At 35.4% G+C, this 21217-nt stretch overlaps 3 protein-coding genes across 5 annotated transcripts; 2 read left to right on the forward strand and 1 right to left on the reverse strand.

The window, feature by feature from the left end:
- Nucleotides 1–325: 325 nt before the first annotated feature.
- On the reverse strand, nt 326–6928 carry LOC142533829 (uncharacterized). Its single transcript, XM_075640735.1, has 4 exons — nt 6853–6928; nt 6251–6293; nt 3673–6167; nt 326–3566 (listed from the first exon to the last, which is right to left on the reverse strand). The coding sequence occupies exons 2-4, from the start codon at nt 6272–6274 to the stop codon at nt 2216–2218; spliced, it is 3870 nt and encodes a 1289-aa protein (XP_075496850.1). The 5' UTR covers nt 6275–6293; nt 6853–6928; the 3' UTR covers nt 326–2215.
- A 1143-nt stretch (nt 6929–8071) lies between these two features.
- LOC142533816 (protein yippee-like) lies at nt 8072–10520 on the forward strand. Of its 3 annotated transcripts, none has more exons than XM_075640712.1 (5): nt 8072–8730; nt 9412–9455; nt 9657–9894; nt 9984–10039; nt 10239–10520. In XM_075640712.1, the coding sequence occupies exons 1-5, from the start codon at nt 8635–8637 to the stop codon at nt 10321–10323; spliced, it is 519 nt and encodes a 172-aa protein (XP_075496827.1). In that variant the 5' UTR covers nt 8072–8634; the 3' UTR covers nt 10324–10520. The 3 variants fall into 3 exon arrangements, with proteins under 3 accessions (XP_075496827.1, XP_075496828.1, XP_075496829.1); XM_075640713.1 differs by having other exon boundaries at nt 8101–8730; nt 9786–9894; XM_075640714.1 differs by lacking the exon at nt 8072–8730 and having other exon boundaries at nt 9649–9894.
- A 3094-nt stretch (nt 10521–13614) lies between these two features.
- On the forward strand, nt 13615–17336 carry LOC142533362 (eukaryotic translation initiation factor 3 subunit F-like). The gene is made up of 6 exons (XM_075640107.1): nt 13615–13964; nt 14377–14456; nt 15112–15341; nt 16011–16132; nt 16219–16332; nt 16986–17336. Exons 1-6 carry the CDS (start codon nt 13743–13745, stop codon nt 17073–17075), a joined length of 858 nt encoding a protein of 285 aa, XP_075496222.1. The 5' UTR covers nt 13615–13742; the 3' UTR covers nt 17076–17336.
- The last annotated feature ends 3881 nt before the right edge of the window (nt 17337–21217 follow it).

The raw sequence follows: 21217 nt of genomic DNA on the forward strand, positions 1-21217 counted from the left end.
ATTTATTATTGAGTAATTGAATTTATCTAGATAACTATTATAAGTCATGCAAGAACGTTAAAAAATCATCAGGTTTTATCGAGTTGGATTTGCTTTGTATATCATACAGCACTCGAACTTATTGCAAACTTAAAAAATCAAACCTAACCTTCTACGAAGACTGTTAATTTCATGCTCAGATATTTTAGTTTGTATTATACAATCTTCCTCCTAGTTCTATGTTATAAGTAGAACAATAACTAACTTCCAAATACTATCTTCCATATTTTCCTTTTGAGGTGAAAGTAATTAACATCGGTATAGATAACATCCCTGTAGTACCGTATAATAAAGGATTGATTTTTATTTTTATTACTTTTGGTTGATATTTCATGGAGATTGCGATAAATATGGCAGTGTGACAATAACTCATAGCCAGCCTGGTAAAAGATTGGATCAGGTCGGTACTCGGTAACAGGTCCGGGAGGACAGGTCGCCCAGATAACAATGGAACCCAGTTAAATTGATTCACCGGGACAACTGACTGGGTTTTTTGCCTTCCAATTTTTTGTTTTCGTCCTCCTGTTGTCCATCCTACCCATATTAAGGTTTCTTTTCTTTACACAGAGCTAGCTTTTCATGGGCAAGAAAGGATGTTTTCTCCACAAGACCACAGCTATCCAAGCACTAAAATAACAGCGGTACATAAGCGCACATATTGTCCGACTTCCAGTTTTTGGGGCCATTTTCTAGGACGAGGCTTTTTTATGAATCATATCCATGATTCTGGACAATGAATTTGTATCTCTGTTTCACTCTCTCAGATTGCAAACAGAGTCCGATCACTTCGTTATCTAAGAGAATCATTTGCTGTGGTAGAGCTACAACTCAAATCCCTTTTTCATAAACAATTTCCTTAAAAATATCCTACTGCAAAGGTAGGGAAGCAACCCTAGTTCTTTACCAAGGCACCTTTCCATCTCTGTTTCTATCTATATCAAAAAAGGTCACCATCCAGGATACCTCTTAATATTCTTCAAATTCGACGCCCAAAACACAGTTTGAACAAAACTATAACCGTTTAGTTGTGTGTATCAAATCAGGACCTGTCGGTTTAAACAAAAGAGTTTGGTTTCAGGAATCTCATAGTTTAGTACCTAATAGTTTAGCCTCCCATTGCACAAATTTTCTTCTGAACAAATAGAAATAACTTTCATTTTAATTCCAGGAATTCATATTTTCAACATTTCCAACCACCTTCCTGGCCGAGAAGATTATCAAAACAGCAGCAGTAGCTCAATTGGTAAGTGGTCGCTGCAAGCAAAGTTGTCTTAACTTCCATGTAAACATTTCCATGTCACCGTAAAAAGGTGAAAAGAATGTGCAGTCATGCGAGTTGGGACTTAAATTCCCCCTTGAGTTCAAGTCTATGGTATCGCATCATGTGAGCTCCAAGTTTCAACATAATGAGATCATCTACCATGAGGGCTGAGAACAACACTTCACGCACAAATGACCAAATTAGTAAGTGTTTTGGTGGAGCAACTCACATTCCACAAGTAATACTCGCCTGAATGGTATGGTTGGATGAGGAGCTTATGTTATGACATGGCGTAGTTCACTAAAGCTCAACATTCAACGGAAGAAAACTAGGATTCAATCATGATCACCATCAGATAGTCGTCAGGCCAAAACACGGGATAGAGTACAATTCACAAATAAAATACCACAGCAGCTTTTAAAATAACGAGTCCTTTAAAGAAACTGTCCTCTGACTATGTAATCATTTCCAGACAAAAAGGACGGCTGAATTATTGTAATAATTGCATGCATTCAACCAAGTGAAAAACTAAACAGCTGGTGCCAATCATCGCAACACTAGTATCTTGCCAGGAAGTGATCCTTATGGATGGAATTCTCCAAATACAGAATCAACTTACGAGCAACTTCGAAGAAATCTTGGACACTGAAAAAAAAAGATCTTTATGGATGGAATTTTCTAAATACAGAATCAAGTTAAGACCAACTTCGACGAAATCTTGGACACTGAATAAAAACTCCATCTCACTCATCACCGAAGATGAATATGTGAAAAAAGTCATTTAACGCTTCCATCAGGGATTCCTAAAAATATATTCACGACAACCAATATTAGCCAAACTCCTAATGTTGCATCCATCAGGGAATTCCTTAAAAGCCAAAGTTGTGGTACGCTGCATGGTTTTTCAGTAGCAAGTCAAAATCTTCTTCTTTTCATTCCAGAGACATCAGAGAACCCATCATCATGCCAGCCCCGTCCACCAGGCCTATGACTTCCACCTTGCTGCTCTTCTATATCCCTCATTCGTCTGGATACACTAAGAGGTGGATGCTTTATGTGCCCATCAAACTCCCTTTCTCTCATGTTACTTCTCTCAACAAACTCTGTATCTGCTTCCTGATATAATCTGTAAGGCTTGGGTCCACTGTTCAGATGTAAATGATAGTTTCCATTATCAGTGTCATAACTAGATCGAACAAAACCCCGTCTCTCACTTAAGTTTCTTCTCTCATCCATGCTTCCATCATTACAAAGCTCTTGAAATCTATCAGAATGCCCTGGCCTATTGGAATACTCATCACCCTCTGTCCTCTCTCGAGAATCCAACACATCAGATCTTACTGTACTACGGTGAAACACCCGCCGAGGGGGGCTTCTCCTATTCGAATTGACAGGCCTTGGATGGACATGCTCCCGCCCAAAATCAAAATCTTTCAAGCCATTCATATGCTGGGAAATGTATGAAGGAGATGCACGTCTTCTAGGACCCATCTCATCATGACAAGAAGTACGTCCAGGAGATGTCATCCTTCCCATCCTAAATAGAGGTGGAGATCTCTGTTGTGTTGAGCCAGGATGCCCATTGGGTGACCTCTGACGAGGAGATGACCAAGGCCCTGGTGAGCGTGTACGGGATCTAACTGGAGATTTTGAATAAGTTCGAGGATAACCTTTCCTAGGCACCGCAGAAAAATTCCTATTCCTTCGAAGCTGACAATCAAGATCATCAAACCTAGTATGTTGACGAGGGAAAACAGGATCTCTGATATCATCAGATAAATGGCTCATAAACTTTTCATCGTGTCGACGTCCCATGAAGTCCGAACCATCTTCAACAGTGTATCTACTTGGGCTGATGTTTCTAGGAAATCTACGAGGCATTTGAGTGTTCCTCGTCATTTGGCCATCTATATCTCCGGGAGGTAGCCTCCTTAAGAATGGACGGTGTACTGAAGGCAACTCATCATTTATTGTCTTTTCCATACCACTACAGGAGGTGCCATCAGGTGTGATACCATAGTCATTAAATTCAAGTTCGCCTGCAACGGAAGAAGATTGTTTATGTCTCAAGACCCGGTAATCAGCTCTGCCATTATAAGTTTTTGCTTCATAATCACGGTCAGAGTCCCACTCATTATGTAAGCGGCCAAACCTACCAAACACCCTCCCTTTTCCAAGCATGAAACTGTGTCTTGAATTCCTAAATGACCGACCATGCACCCTATCTTTCACACATTTTCTGGGATCATCAGTATATAGTTCATCTCTGAAAATTGAAAAAAAGGAGCAGAATTATTATAAATATTTTGTGTAGAAAAGAAATTATTATGTAAGTGAGAAGAAAATCAATTAGTAGTGTCACAAATGATCACCTATTCCATCGTGGGCGTGCATCCCCATCAAGATTATAATATTTGTCTTTCTCACTTTGTGGTGTTAACAACCTGCCTGACAATGATCTAGTTTTACACGGAGTGCTGATAATAGAAGCACGAGGTAAAGTTATGATCCGGCTTTTATTGGCTACCCTACTGAAATCTTTAACAATGTTGTTACCATCTGCAGATACTTTCACCTCAGACGAAGCTGTATTATCAATAGCATCACCATCAAGTGTAGCACCCATTGATTGACTTTCACTGGTCGCTGCAGAGATTTCTTTTTCATTGCTTTTGTCAACATCTTCTCCCAGAAGATCAAGCGGCTTTTCCGGAGTGACAACACAGACCGATTTCTTTCCGAAAGAATCAACATCTTTCAAATTGTCTGATAGTGGGTTCTGCAAGATTATATCCACACTTTTAGCTTCATCGAAACAAATGGCACCCTCTTTAATTTTATTACAGATAGTTTCATCATTATTTTTTGTTACAGGGGCTTTTTTATCAGAAACAGGTGTGCTAGTGTTTTGATCATTATTCTTGGAATGACTATTCTTGGAATGACATTCAACAAGCACTAATTTTTCTGAGTTCGGTTCAACAACCCTCGCATCTTCTCCAACTGAATCTTTTAGCGGTTCTCGAACCTCACCATCCTCGTAATCATCATCTTCCTTGTCATGTATCTTCTCTTCTACATCCATGCAGGAAATATGGTTTCCATAAGATTTACAATCAGATACAAAAGTACTTTCTTCAGGTATTTTAGTTGATAATTTCATCTTTTCCTCATTGTCTGCAACTAGCTCATTGTTTCCACACAACTCATTAGAATTCTCAATAACCGAAACCAACTGACAGTTACCAGCATCAAGAGCACTTAACTCCTCTGTCTTGTACAAGTTTAAGTTTTTGTCATTTTGGCTCACAGATTTAGAAACCAGGCCATCAATCTGTTCATCTGGTATGTACCTGGGCCCAAGTACTTCTTTCGACGGTAAAGAGTGTTCAAGCTGATTTAGCAGACCTCCAACTACGGGTAACTCTAAACAAGTTAAAATACTTGAAGGACATGAATTCTGAGGTGTCAGAGGAATTAATAAAGCGGAAGAAGATGCTGAGCTATCTTGATGCTGCATAACCTTTCCTTTCTTTGCAACAGATTGAGATAGCATAGAACGTTTAGACTCACAGCTTTCCTTATTACCCTCCTGAACCAGTTCAGATTTCACTGATTTCTTGGGAATAACAGACTCGGCGCTGTTCTTTTCTAAACATTCTTTTTTCACAGAAGAAAGTTTTGATAAAACCATATTACTGCTATTACCAGTGCTACAATCAAAATTTGAATTCTCATTTACAGGTTCTGATTTGACGATTCCAACATTAGTAAATGTCAGATTCATATTTGGCTGTGATAGTCCCAAGTTCATCCTCGAATCATCACTTTCAGAGCCCATATTATCTGATAAAGAAGAATGCTCACCACACAAATCCAACTCTCTACAAGGCATAGAAAGACTAAGACTAAGGATATCTTCAGGCAGGTGCAGCTGGCTATGTTGTACAGATGTATTAGAAGAATTAGAGCTATGTTCATCCAAAACTTGATTACCCTCGTTCAAATTGACACCAACTACAAGTGATGTCCCAAAAGACGCTATCACACCACACCCAACTTTGGAATTTCTAGATCCATCAATACCAGCAGCCTCACACACGTATGCTTGGTTAGCAACAGAACCCTCCCAAACATCCATAGTCATGTTTAGATCCCAGTTAGATCGATTAACACATGCTAGACTGCTAACATCACTGATAGTACTATTATTTCTATCATGCGAAACAAGAAAACTCAGGGATGACAGATCTGACTTTCCAGACATTTGGCCAATACCTTCACCGATTTTCTCCTCCAAACAAGGAATACATGGTTTATTTGCTCCTAAAAACAATCCAGCATTATCCAGACAAGTAGATAATTCGAGCTGATCAGCTCCTTCAATTTTTCTACCAACTAGTTCCTGTTTGACATTCAAAATCTCAGAACCAACCCTGCTTTCTGGCTCCACAGATTTTTCATTCCACATCATATTCTGCTCATTTTTCAAAACATCGAGAGAGCCCAAACCAATACTCACATTTGCTTCCTGCGGCTTCAAGGAATTAGTATCCACTTTATCTTGTGCCAATTCGACCCGAGCGTCTGTAATTTGTTCTTTTTTAACTATCAATTCAAACGATTTGTTTTCTTCAATTTTACAAGGATGACCAATATATTTAGAATTATCAATTGACAGCCGTCCATCTGGGCTATTTGAATCATTTTTGTCCTTCGACACATTTTCCTCAGAACAGCAGGTCTTTTCTTCAGGGGAAGGAGGTGGTGACCGAACCACAGGAAATTTCCTTTTCTTAATAGGAATCGCCCCAGAGAAATTGATAAACTGCTGTTGCTGCTTCAGCTGCGGGGAAAGTACCCCAGGCTGCAGATAAATTTTGACTAAATTAAAAGTTCAAAAAATAATAATTAAGCACTGTCTATTCTTGTTAAAGTCGGACAACAAACCTCTTCATTTCCTGAAATCGGCATGAGCCTAGAAAAGAATTCCCTGAAATCAGGGCAGCCGTAGAATAAAAAAAGGTGCGTAACATAGAAAACAGTAGAATTAATTTAAACAAAAATCGAACCAGTAAAAACATCTAAACGGTATGCGATTTCATACTCCAATTTCTTCAATGGAAACTACAACCAAATTCCTCCAATAGAAAAAAACAAAACAAAACAAATACGAATATAACAAAATTTTCTAACCTAATCTGGCAAACAGAGCAGAAAATTTATTAACTAGCAAAAAAAAAACCACCTACAAGGATCTCTCCTCCGTTAGAACAAGAAATATAAAAAAAAAACCCCTGTAATCTGTTATACACAACAAATTCTCCTGATTCTACACCAAAGCAACGAAAATAGGGGAAAATGGTGAACACGGGAAATTATTTCCAACTAATCACCAAGAAAGTGAGAATCAAGAAGAAAAACAAACACAGAAATAAAATTCAGATCGGGTTCTAATAAGACGCAGTCGGCGATTCCCATCGGTAACAAATCGACAAAAAACCGTCGTTAGATAAAAGTTTTTTCTGTAAGCATCAAAGAAATTTACCTACAGAAATTCAGCGGAATAAGACAAAGAGAGAGATAGGTAATGAAGAGAGAAGAGGAGGAATAATGGTGTGAAATGTAGAAAATAGTTTGGAAGGAGAAAACGACGACTTGACTAAAAAGCCAGAGGTGGCTTCCAAGTAATTGCCAATGAATTTGTCAAAGGGGCCCTCCACCCCATTGCTGGTCCCACCATGACAATAACTTGTCTCGTATTGCTTGCTGTTGCTACACGTATATGTTAACTAACAATCTCGATATTAATTTTACGAAATATATATCTTTTAATTTTAAAATTATTATTTTTTATTTTAGATATAGGGATTGCAACTTTCTCTGCAAGTTTGAGACCTCGTCGAGAAAACCAAAACAAAAATGGAGATCTCTAATTTTTTTTGGTTTGGATTCGGGTTCCGGTTCGGAGCTTTTTTTAAATACACGATATAGTTCGAGCGGTATGAGATTATTGTCATCATCTCAGAACCCGCCCCAAAAATTATATCAATAATAAAATCATAGTATTATTAGTATCAATAATATAATAATATTATTTTTTATAATATTATTATTAATATATTAATATTTATATTATCACTAATAATAATAGATAATAACAAGTTTTGATTTGAGAAAACCTCTAAATCTGTTGTCATATTAATATTTTTGAAACTGAGATAAGAGCGGAATTGAGAAGTTGATCCATGACATTTCAGGTTTGGGAATTCCTCGAGTGTTAAAATATTTTTTTTGAGTAAAGAGAAGATTATTACAATTAAATCTAAAATTTGAGACTTTATTATGAAATTTTGGTGTCAGATGACGTATATTTTATCGATATTTATTTTAATTTTTAAATAATATGTATGTCTGAATTACGTGGACTTCATTTTTTTCATTGTGTCAAACATATGGTTCAATTTCTACTTTGTTGATAATGTTTTCTTGTTTTTATCCATACATCTTTAATAACTACACCATCAACAACACTGAATACGAGCTTACACGTACGAATCAATGTTTAATGTTCTTGATTTTTGATAAAATAATGAAAACAAAGCTTGTCTCAGGTACTTTCTCCGGTTCAACCCAATTATATAGACTTCATTTCTTTTTTTGTTTGTTCCAAATATATATGAAATGAGAGGACTAATTGAATTGATATTCTTGCAAAAATTTAAATTAAAAATTGCTAAAAAGTCACACTTTAGAGTACTTATAATTGACAGGCTTCCCACCTTGTTTTATACTTTTATTTGACCCCCACTCTCCATATCGGATATTTTTTTCCTAAATTTTTAGTGGACTTTCTTTTCTTCTAAAAAATACATCAAGGAATATATATCACCATTAAATTTTAACTAGATATGGTATCTGTTGTCATTAAGATTATTACTATAAAAGTAATAGATGTACAATGAGGGAGCATATACTGCCGGTGGCGCTGTTTCCATATAGTATAGTACAAATTTTCTCGGATTCTGATAAATTAAGATTTCTGCCACCCGGATTTTTTGCAGTTTCGGTTGTCCTATCTCCCAGGGCAAAATCTCACTACTTCGAAGTTTTCTAGTGCCTTCAAAAAAGTGTTGCTTTATCTTTATTCATATGTTATTCTGGCCTCGCCGTTCTGGTCTACCACTCCCTTTTATCCATTTATTAAATCAATTATCGAATTTTTTAACTGAACCCATTTTGCGAGTTGTTTTTTGGTGTATTTTTCATTTCATCGATCAATTTCTTTTCCGAAATTCGCCCATTTTGAATTGTGGGGGGTGGAAAAAAGAGAGATGGGTAGGATATTTGCGGTGACTCTTGAAGGCAAGATCTACAGTTGCAAGCACTGTGGGACTCACCTGGCTTTGAGTGAAGACATCGTCTCAAAGGTGAGAGGTCTATCATTTTTTTCCTTTCAAGATCGAACTTTTTGCCTCGTTTTTGCTATGATATTCTCGTAATTTGTCTCTAAAGATAATTGTTTTTGTTTTGTTTTGTTTTGAGTTGACGTACAATCTTGAATTTGACACTTTAATTTTGGATTTTAGCGTATTTATGGAATCTATAGTTGGGATTGGATTTGACATGATCTGACTTTCTTTTTTCTTGGTTAAAACGAGACACCGCGAAATAATGCGGAAAGTGAAAAAGATATGTAATATTTACTTTAAGCATTCCTTTTTAAACCGATACCAAACACCGTAACACGTTTTATGGTGGGTGGTTGACTCTGTGTTGTTGATCATATTGAGGTAGTTGGAGATTTAAGTTAACTGCGAAGTGGTTTATTTCGATGGATGAATGATGCCAGCTTATTGTACATCTCATAGCCTTGCAAAACCTGTTGGAACTGATCCAACTCAACATTTTCTCGAAATCTTGATTCTTGCACTGTGATTTGGCCTTTTACCGATACAGATTTCCATTTTTTGTCTATCAATTTTGATGTCAGTTCTATAAAGGCCGATCTTTGGTTGTTTGATCTAATTGTGAAACGAGTTTTTTAGCATTGCATAACACGTTCCTTGGTCTTTTAACTCTGTTCTTCCTTTGTTGATTCTTTGCTTCAGTCTTTCCAATGCAAGCATGGGAAGGCTTATCTCTTCAGTAAGGCGTAAGTGTTTCTTGATTTTGGCTGCTGATGCTAATTAGACACGGAACATGTATTATCTTTATGTCATTTTTCGAGCAACAAATGTACAAATTGGTAGATACCCCTTCATAAATGATTGTGGACACGGCATTCATATCAAGCAGTAAAAGCGAGTTGATATGCCGTGAAGGTGTTAAAATCAACTTTAAACTAGTGGCACAGGATGCAAACTTACAAAATGATTAGCACCGGCTTTCTAGCGAAGAAATGCTCCAAAGGCAAAGGAATGCAACAAATTTTACATTTTAACGTCATTATGTGGACAAACATTTGGACTGTTTTGTCGTGCAGAGTGAATGTAACAGTTGGGGAGAAAGTAGAGCGGATGATGATGACCGGAGTGCATGTCGTTGCTGATATCTTCTGTGTTCGCTGTGGGTCAATGGTTGGATGGAAATACGTAAGATTTATTTGCTCACTACAATTTAGCCCGTGGATCACATGTTAATGAATGGTCGTCGAATGAATATCATGTGTGATTGTTCTCAGGAAATGGTTTATGAGAAGAATCAAAAGTACAAGGAAGGCAAATCCGTTCTTGAGTGGTCTGTTCTTTGTCACATTCTGGATCTGTTTTCATTTTAAATTCGTATAAAGCACAACACATTAATCCTTGATGTTTTTTTTTTTTTTTTGAAAGAGCCACTTTACATCCTTCCTTCTCGATAAGGGAGTAAAAATGCAGTTATTGTCTAGTATGAAATGATTGCATGATTTTGACATGCTAATTTTTTCATTGAACAGTTTCAAGATTTCAGGGCTGGGTGGAAGTCATTATTGTGTAAGCCATGAAGCATTCCCCGGAGGAATCGATGCCGATGATATTTGAATGAATTCGTAACATCCCAAAATTTGTCTTTCAATTGTGCATTCTCTGCCTTTCTTGGACTCCTGGATTCCTTCGTTGGAGCTTGCCATATTCGTCATGTACTGTATATAGTCCTTAAAATGACCCATGAATTAAACAATGATGGAGCTTCAATACATCTTATTTATGTTCAAAAGGGTTTTAATTTTGTTGGATTTTGATCCAGATTTGAAGTTAGATTTGTGTCGGGTAGTAAAATGAATAGTTATCTTATGAAACGATTTGACGAATATTTATTTGTCAGATCAACAATGTTTATATTTGTAATAAAAAATAATATTTTTTGTATATAGTTAATTTAAATAAAAGATATCTATCACTAAATTTTCTTACGAGACCATATCACAAGAGTTTTTGTTTAAATTTTTCTAAATATTCAAGTTTTACCTTACAAAAAAGAGCTATATCTAATATATAACAGTTAACGGAAATGAGTCAAGTTGATCGCCGTAATGCCCGAGGTTTTGATTATTGTAATTGAAAATGATTTGTTGATAATTGAGGTGATTATAGACGGAATGGATCGGACCGGGAAAGACAAAAGAAGAATTGAAGTTATGTGCGAGGAATGAGCCTCGCGCATATGCGTGACCAAGCCGGATGCATATGCGCGGAGTAGGCAGAGAACCTCGCGCATATGCGCGACCAGGATGCGCGTATATGCGCGGGTATGGCAGAGGACCTCGCGCATATGCGCGGCGATGGTGCGCGCATATGCGCGAGCTGCCGTGAAGACACGCGCCGAGGAGGGTCGCGCATATGCGCGAGACGTGCTACACAAAGAACAAGCCACTTGTTCATTCCCATGCATGATAGGTATAATAAGCAACGTTATTCCTTCAGAATTTAGAAAGGAAAAGAGGAAAAACGAGGGAAGCTCTGGAGAATTCTCAAGCACTAGAAATTAGATTCTACAAGATTCGTCCGTCCGATTTTCAATCCGACTTCAGTACCATGTTATTATTGACGAGAGCTTCAACTGGACGTAAGTTTTCTATGTTTTGATATGATTCGAAAATATGATATTGAAGAAATCAGATATGATTCATATATGGTGTTCTTGATGTATTAGACATCGTATAATCGAAATCGGATTGAAGAACAGATACCGTATGAAATTGTTATGATTTATCAGATTTGATTTGATTGAGCTTGTACAGATTCGATATTAGATCATGTTTGTCGATCGATTATGAGTTGAGATTGGCATTTATTGATATTTGTATTGCTGGGTATATTGAGGTTGTGCAGTTATGCCGTTGAAACAGAATTAGATTGAGTTCTGATTATATCCAGTATTGATTTGAGTAGTATATTGATATTGTACTCATCGACATTGTCATTACCAGATTGAGTATGGACAGATTTGAATTCGAGACTTCGACTTCGTCAGACCGAGAAGAGAAATGTATAAATCAATGTTGGTCCGGGAGATAAGACTCGAGTTGGATTTGACTTGAGTTTCCCTAAATCACATATTTGTCTGTCTTGTTTAATACTTTTGTATTCTTTAAATGTTTATGCTTATTCTATTGATTTATAGAAAATCAAAGAAAAGAAGATAGATATCAAGAGAGAGTCATAGGCAGAGGTGCCTAGTCATTAGCGGAAGTGCCTAGTATTTGGCGGAGATGCCAAGTCTTCGGCTGAGTTGCCAAGACACCGAACGTTTGATTATATCGATGTTGCGTAGAAGTAGACCGCCTTCTATTGCGGAGATTCGATTGAAAGGACCAAAGTTCCGGAATAGGAACGTACCGCCACCCCGATCGGGAGAGTAGGTGGGAGATTTGTTACGTTCTTATTCAATCCGGGATCCCTAGATTAGAGATGAGTCGAGTCTGAGATGACGAGTCCAGAGTTTATTTACAGCTTTATATCGAGTCATGTCTTTCAGATTTTTGATACATGTTATTGATATCGATTTCATGCCTTTATATTTGTTATATGATTGCATGTACACGTTGTTTATACTAGAAATGTATTTCTCACCGGAGTTATCCGGCTGTTGTTGTGTTTGTATGTGTGCATGACAACAGGTGGGACATGATCAGGGTCACGAAGAGGATGAGAGATTACAGTTAGCGTGGAGATTCGGACCCAGAAGTAGAATAGGCTTCAGTACTTGACATATAGTAGTTGAACCTTAGTTTGATTTTAATGTGATTGTACAAAACTTGTACTTTTATGTTGATATTTATATCAGATTGGTTTTATTATGTTCCGCACTTGTATTTAAAAAAAAAAAATTAGACCCAGTTTATGAAATTGACCCAATTATTCCCAAGAACGATTAAAAAATGAATTAGCGTCCGGGTCCCCACAATCACAGTAAAAACTAATTAATTTTTTTTTATCACAAATATGAACATTGTCGATCTGACAAATAACCTGGGCACCGGAGAATATCGTCTGATGGTAAACGGTGCTGTTGTGGATGTACATTTTGTTTTGCATTGGCAGTTGTGAATTAGATAAATTTTGCAATTAGAATAGATAAATAAAAATAAGAATATTTAGGATAAAAAAAATGAATTTATTTATTTATTTTTATTTTAAAACATTTTATTATTTGTTGGAAACTCGATTTTGCAATTGTTTTATTGTTTGTTTAACTAATTATAGTGAAGGTGCACTAGATATTAATTCTTTTTTAGGAGTAGGTCTCTTGTGAGACGGTCTCACGAATCTTTATCTGTAAGACGTGTAAACCCTACCGATATTTACAATAAAAGTAATACTTTTTCATGGATGACCCAAATAAGATATATGTCTCATAAAATAGGACCCGTGAGACCGTCTCACACAAGTTTTTACCCTCTCTCTCATATATATTTGTTATGTCTCCTTTATAATTGTTTTTTTTTTCGAAAAAGTGTAACTATTAAGAACGTTAGTTGCTTATTCGAAATTTTTTTTAACAATAATTATCAATTATATGATAAAACGACGAAATAAATTATAAATCAATGTAATTATTAGAATTATTAAACCGTGAGTGACACTTTAAATACATTTGATTGAAAATTTGAATGAAAAAAATCTGTTTATATTAACTAAATATATTTTATGTTTTAATTTCAAATCCGTTCTTTAACTTATTGATTTTAAATCCATGTCATGGGCCATGAGTATGTATTCTCATAAATTTTAACTGGGCTGGATCTTGATGATCCGAACACTCTCAGACCCGGCTATGAATTGGGCTTTATTATTAGAAACTCGGTTCTTCATATCGTACAAATTGGTCCGGTCAATTAGGCCCGACCAATTTTGATAGAGCCATTTCCTCTAAGGAACCCTAGGATCCTCAATCCCCCCGTATCCATCTCCGTCATACCTGATCACCGCGTCTACAGCAGGAATTGATATACACCACAATGGCGTCCAGCGAACTAACTGTGTTACAGTTCGGACCACCAACTACAATCCTAACGGCGAGAGTACATCCATTGATTATATTCAACATCAGCGATTACTACGTCAGGCGACCCGACCAAGCTGAGAGAGTCATCGGCACGCTTCTCGGTTGCGTTCTACCAGATGGCACCGTTGATATTCGTAACTCCTATGCGGTTCCTCACAATGAGTCCTCGGATCAGGTTAGTCGCTTTCTTCACTTTCTTGCTACTTTTTTTTTTGTATATATTTGTATTGTTGTGGGAAAACTTTTAATTAATGAATATGAAGCTTAGGCGATGGGAAAGATGTTTTAATTTTCCTTCTATACAGGGGGAGCATGACCTGATGCCTGGGGCGAATTAAAATCTCATAAATTTTTATGACAATTAAATTATTATTTTTTAGATTTTCCTAATACGATTTTCAAGGCTTTATATATTTTGAGAACTAGTCTCTCTATATTTTGTGTAATCATTTTTTAGGCTTTTTCTTGGGTGGGGGTGGGGTGGTGTGAGGTGGTTTCTATGATGTAAAATTTTGGTGGAGTGGTGTGATGGATGCTCCTAGTTTCTTTTCAAGTACTGTTTATCTTATTGGTTGATTTCGTTGTAGGTTGCTCTGGATATTGATTATCATAACAACATGTTGGCATCCCATCAGAAAGTGAATCCAAAGGAAGTCATTGTTGGATGGTACTTTTTTCATCTCCGTATTGCTTGCGTTATCTGTTTGTTTTGGCTGTCTGTCTATATTTGATCATATTTGAAGTCTACTGCTTTGACGATTTTTTAGTCATATGGTGCAACTGTTGCTGTTGGAATTTATCTCGCTGTTTATAAGACACGTGGGGCCATCTTCAAACTATTATTTATGTGTACTTTGTTCACGGTTTTTTCTCTAAGCAGACTGTGATATCACCATCCTTTGCCTTTGCCTTTTCCTTTTCCCAGAGTTTAATATATATTAATATGTGAAGTTTATGACTGCCATTGAATAGGCGTTAGGTCTTTATATATTTAGGGTTAGGATTCTTATTGCCGTGGCTAGTGTTTCCTGTGTTGGTATTTATTATCTGGCCTTTTTCCTTGATGATAACTTACTGAGTTAATGACAGCATTTGGAATGGATACTGATACCAAATTATGGTTGCAATGGAATGCATATATGATTTCTGTCTTGTTGATGAGTCACCTTTTCATCGAGGTCCTCCTTTTATATTTTTTATATGAAGTTTTCTTCCCTAAAGACTAAAGGATTGATAAGATTTCATGCCTTGTCTACTGTGATGGAATTTCATTTTATTTTCTAAGTTTGGGTTGTGGATGGTCTGCTATTTTATGCGGACAGGTTTTCAACTGGTTTTGGAGTCTCTGGCAGCAGTGCTTTGTTCCATGAGTTCTACTCTAGAGAAGTTACCAATCCTGTTCATTTGACTGTTGATACTGCATTTAGAAATGGAAAGGCTACAATTAAGGCTTTCGTGTCTACGAATTTATCTCTTGGGGATCAACAACTTGCTGCACAGTTTCAAGAAATTCCACTGGACCTCTGTATGATTGAGGCAGAGCAGATTGGATGTATGTGTCTCTCTGATCTCATAGTCCATAAATGACTGTGAACTAGCATTTTCTGAGTTTGTGGTTTTTTATGCACAATATATGCATAACATTATGATACCACCTTCAAGTTTTTATTTACTTATTCATTCTAATCTAGCTGATTTTGGAGACACTTCAGCGAATAGATTGAATTGATTCTGGACTATGGCAGTGAAATGTGTGGTTTTTGTTTTTTGTAATTCCACTTGTGATAGAAAGCTTGATTTTGTACTCGTGGATCTATTCATCGCTGGCTTATGCCATTGTGTGTAGCGTTGATGCTTATTTGATTAAGCAGTGGCTTTCTTTTAAGATTTTGGTTTCTATGATTATGTAGCTGCTCTTCATATACAAAATGCTTCATGGGTAAGTGCCAGCTAGAGGAAGTAAACTGTTCTATTTTCAATTTTTAGAATAATTTGTGAAATCTGGTTCTCCTCTCTCACCCATAAACACATGATCATAATTATTTGACATGAAATTATTCTACAAGTTGACCTTGTCATCAGACGCTGTTATTATTTTTTTGTTTCTTTGAAATATTCCTTCTTGGGATGTTTATTGTGAGAGAAGATCTTCATTAATTTAGCTTTACATATATCATGCGGTTTATGAGAAACTGATATAAATTGTTCTTGCTAATTGTAGTTGATGTGCTTAAACCCACAAATGTAGACAAGCTTCCCAATGATGTTGAAGGAATAGAAGTATCAATAGAACGCTTGCTTACTCTAATAGATGAAATCTACAAATATGTGGATGATGTGGTGGTGAGATGATACTGTCATATTTCTTCTTATGTTCTAACGTTGAGCCCATTTTTCCTTATCCTGAATGTTTTTTTTGTCTCATTCAGGAAGGCCGCGTTGCCCCTGATAATGAAATTGGAAGATTCATATCAGACACCGTGGCATCTCTTCCTAAACTCCCTCCCCATGTTTTTGATAAGCTACTGAATAATGACCTGCAGGTATGATTCTTTTTGCCAATTTTTCCTGAGATTTTTCTTAAGCAAACACTAGCTTCCATAGTTTATGTCATATTTTAGTATCATATGATGCCAATCTTTCTTAAGATATCTATGGGAAATTTTGAAGTTTACAAGAGTAGAATGAAAATAATGGATCCTTTCTTTAAACACAGTACCAGTACTAGGTAATAATCAGGAAGCAAAAATTATCACGGTTATGCAGATCAACTATGAGATTGGTTTAAATTTTGCAAAATAAACATTCTTATTGTGCATGGATTCTCCTATACAATCAGCACTTGGAAAGGGTGTAAAATACAGTTGGTGTTGTAGTGAAACTGAATTTTTGGGGGTGAAGGTCGTGGTGGAGGATCTAAAGCAGCGTTGATTAAACTTATAAGGGGTTGATATAGAAAAATAATAGTGTGTCACACCTGATTCATGTAAGAGGACAATTATTTTATTTTTATGCCAAGCTTTCACAATTCCTGTTGGTAATTATATTACCCCAACATGTATCTTTTAGAAAGCAAAACTCATGGTTCTAAATTTCTAATTTAGATTACGGCTCCTCCTTTTCAGTAACCCATGTTTCTAGATCCACTTTTCTTTCATTAGGAACTTTCTGTCTCACTCAAGTTATCTGCTTGCAGGATCAACTGCTCTTAGTTTATTTGTCTAGCATCACAAGAACACAACTCAGTTTAGCCGAAAAACTGAACACTGCTGCTCAGATCCTGTAACAGACACAATTCTTCTTCCAAGAAACTCAAATGCTTTTCTAGATCTTATAGCACTATCACTTGCAATTGCGTGACATTTGTTTGTTCAGCCTCATCGTTCTGAAGGAGAAAACCAGGGTTTTTATGTATTTGATTATGAGCATTTAGTGACCAACATGTTTTGTATGGAATAGTGATAGGAACTTTATAGTTGTGCTATTTTAATGGCTTTTTCTGATGAGAGATTGATGATTTTGCGGTTGAATTATTTGGTACTCGTTAGTCTTGGTATTGTGAAGCTTAAAAGATCCATCCATTAGAATGCCAAATCTAAAGACTAACACGAGTTAATAATATACGCAATCAGGGATACGGGGGTGTTGATATAGTACGACTCGTGACACAATAAATCAAGTGGTGTTAAAACAATCGACTAATTATTTATCGTATAAGTCCATACTTGTATAAAATTCTAAAAGAGCAATAGTTTATCTCACGGTACGTAGATTACATATCCATTTCAATGATTGATTAAAATAAAATCTGTCATCGGAAAAGTCGAAAAATAGGGTTTTTCGTCGGATGATTTGAAAAATAACATTGGACAAACATTTTTTTATTTGTGACCAACTTTTTTTTTTGTATTTTTTGACAAAATGACATTCGAATATAAAAAGAATACAAAGACAAAACAAATGGCAAAAGTTGAGAAGATAAGATTTCAAATTCATGGTGTCATTTAGTTAAATAATTCCCTTTTTTTAATCATGAATATAAAGAGTGGTGACAAACATTAGTGGAGACAAGAAAGAAACCAACGGAAATTAGGGCTGCCTAGACTTCACGCCCCATCCCTCCTCTATTCCCCTCTTTCATGCGAGTAAATGGTGAGAAAAAATAGATAGAATCTGTATTAAAAATAATTAATAGATTTTATTACCTTTGTATTATATGACTCTATTCACTCGATAATAGCTTTCGGTTCTTCCTATCACATTACAATCACTAATTTTGTATTAACAAATCATTCATCACACTTATGGTACCAGGGACGTAGTTAGAAAAAGTTTCGATCCTGGGCTAAAAATTTGTGGGCTAAAATTTGTGATATACTCAATGTTATTTTATTTTTTAAATTTGTAGGCTAAAATGTGGGCTAAAATGAGCTAAAATTAAAAAAAAAAAAAAAAAAACTCCATCCATATTTTTAAATAAGCCCAAAAATCAAGCCTGGGCTGGAGCCCGCCCCAGCCTTTGGGGTGGCTCCGTCCCTGTATGGCACTGCTATTAAAAATTCACTCAATTAAAATATCCATTGTGTTCATTATCCCTTCGTCTCAATAGAAACGACGAGTTATTTTATACTACATCGAGAGAAATGACTCTATTCACACGAAAATACTTTTATTGTTTTCAATAAAACTAGAAATACACGAAGGACGAAGCTAATATTTAATGATCTCTAACTCGCTTTCCCAATTATTTCACAATATTGCAGTAGTCGGAAGGAAATCATATTAATAAAAAATTATATTTTCATAATATATATATTTTTGTATTATATTCGCGTGTTTTATTGTGTATATATAATTGATAATAAATTGGAACTATTTATTTATTTGAAAAATGCATAGCCAAGCACAAAGGGACCAGTGAGTCGATTAGTATAATGAGGAATTATTTATAGAGTTCCAAACATTCTCGGGACATGTGGAGAGCAACACAACAAATTGGCTGGTGGAGTTACTTAGTTATTATAGAATCATGTGCCTTATAATAAATATAATATTCGGAATTTGTGCAGAATAATTATCAAAACATAAATACTAATTCTGGAATTATAAAGATAAATTTAATTAATTTGCCTCATCGTCTTCTTCTTCTTGTTCATGGTCTTTTTTATGTTTGTTTTTTAAACAGAAAAAATGTGTCGAAGATGAGCTAGAAAGCCCTAATTAAAAAACAAATGTGATGGCCTAACTCAATTCTTGAAAATAAATATATATAACTCTTTTAAAAATCTCGATCATGCATGCGTTTTCTTGGATGGATTTCTTTAAAAAAAGGTCGAGGTGGTCAAATTTCTTGCATTAATTGAAAATAAATCCAACTTTATGAATAGTAAATATATAATCATTCAATTAATCCAACTTTATGAATAATAAATATTTAATCAATGAAAGAACTCAATGTAATGAGTATACTCAATGTAATGAGTATATTAAGCTAAGATAATTAAGACAAGAAGCACCGGACATTAGAAATTAAAGCCAATTTCTTTATGTCGCGTAGTTTGTGTCCCAATTACCGGAGGGGTTTTAATTTAATTAATCCAATTTTTTTTTTTTTTTACTAACACTGCTACTAAACTCCAACTAGGATCAATATATAGTTAATTAATCTGTACTTATGACTTTATATCATCGATTGTATATAAGTTTCTTGTTTCCCAGTAATGTTCATGTATTTGGAAGAGAGAGAGAGAGAGAGAGATATATATATATATATATATATATATATATAATTTGTTCACGAATATTAATAACGAGGACTTACCTCGATCAGCTCTGGGCTCAAAACTTTGAACAGTGGCAGCTTTTGTGCATCTCTATCTCCCATTCAACACAAAAAACCAAGCATGTACATATACATACCGTATATATTTGAACTATCCCATCAAATTTTAACCTTCAAAATTCACCATTTATCTCGCATTCCCTAAATTCATTGCACAACTAGTCACATAGCTACAGTCCTTTACTGCTTTTTAACATTGTAAAGTGTGTGTATATATGACCTTCTATATGTATATTTTCTTGACAAGTTAATTAAAGTTCTAAATTTTTTGGTTGAAGTTTGGTTTAAAATATATTAAGTTTTTTTCCGTGTTATATTATATAAATTCGGAGTGGAGTTCTCCTACCAATATTTTCTTGGACGAGCTTGTTATACATGATTTGTTTATGTACAGTTTACTGATCTAACATAATTTGCAAGCTACTGTATTAATCCGAATGTTTATCCAATGTACATCAAAATATAGTGATGAATTTCACATCATAAAAAAATTCATATTTGATGAATGATAAACTAAAGTTCTTGTTATGATCATTCCCAGTCAAATTTACGTTTACTCAAAAAAATTATATTATTTAACACGTGTCTATATATTCTCTTTCTTTTTTCTTTTTTTTACAAAATGCATGTTTTTGTTCTTGAAAATTGAAATATCATCAAGAGTTTCTGTTAGAGGTGTGTGCATTCTTATTAAATATATATTTTTTACACATATTTAATCGTGGAGTGTATATATTATTATTCATCTACTATAAATCGCAGCGCGCAAATTCGCTTTCCGCGGCGCACATTGCACGCTGCGAAGTTCCAAGCTGTTGAAAGTTCAAAATTATCCGCAGCGTATATGTGCACGCTGTTAATACTATTATCAATGGCGTGACGGCGTGCATATGTACGCCGTTAATACTACTATCCGCAGCGTCAATGTACGCCGTTAATAGGGAAAAAACATCTAAATATTAGCGACGGTTTTTGACAAAACCGTCGCTAATTGGCGTCGGTTTAAGCCGAATACATCCGTCGCTAAACTAGCGACGGTGTATAAATTAACGACTGTGTTTAAATTTAACGACGGTTCCAAACCCGTAGCTACATGTCGCGACAGTTTAAAAACCGTCGGTAAAGTTTGCTTAAAAATAAAATAAATTTACTTTTATAATTTAATAAATTTTAAAAAAACTACAATACAACTACGATAAATTGACTGATGATTTTAACTAACACTTTAAAAATTAACCAAAAATTGAAACAAAAAAATTATCTAAATCGAAATTAAAATCGTATAAGAAAGAAAAAATTTAAGTGTTAGTGAAGTTGTGTGGAAGAAAGTGGAACGGAAATCGGATATTTATAGACAATTTGCGACTATTAGCGACGGTTCTCCGTCGAACCGTCGCTAATATAATCGTCACTGATTTAATAAAACCCGTCGCTAAACGCGACGTTTTTTTCTTAAACGGTCGCCGATTTAAATCGACGACGGTTTATCGTATACCGTCCTTAAATGTTGGGACAGTTTTATAAACCGTCGCAAATTTTAAATTAGCGACGGTTTATTTAAAACCGTCGCTAATTTAAACATTTGC

Source organism: Primulina tabacum, chromosome 18 (genome assembly GCF_025594145.1).
Source record: "Primulina tabacum isolate GXHZ01 chromosome 18, ASM2559414v2, whole genome shotgun sequence".
Classification (NCBI taxonomy): Eukaryota; Viridiplantae; Streptophyta; class Magnoliopsida; order Lamiales; family Gesneriaceae; genus Primulina; species Primulina tabacum.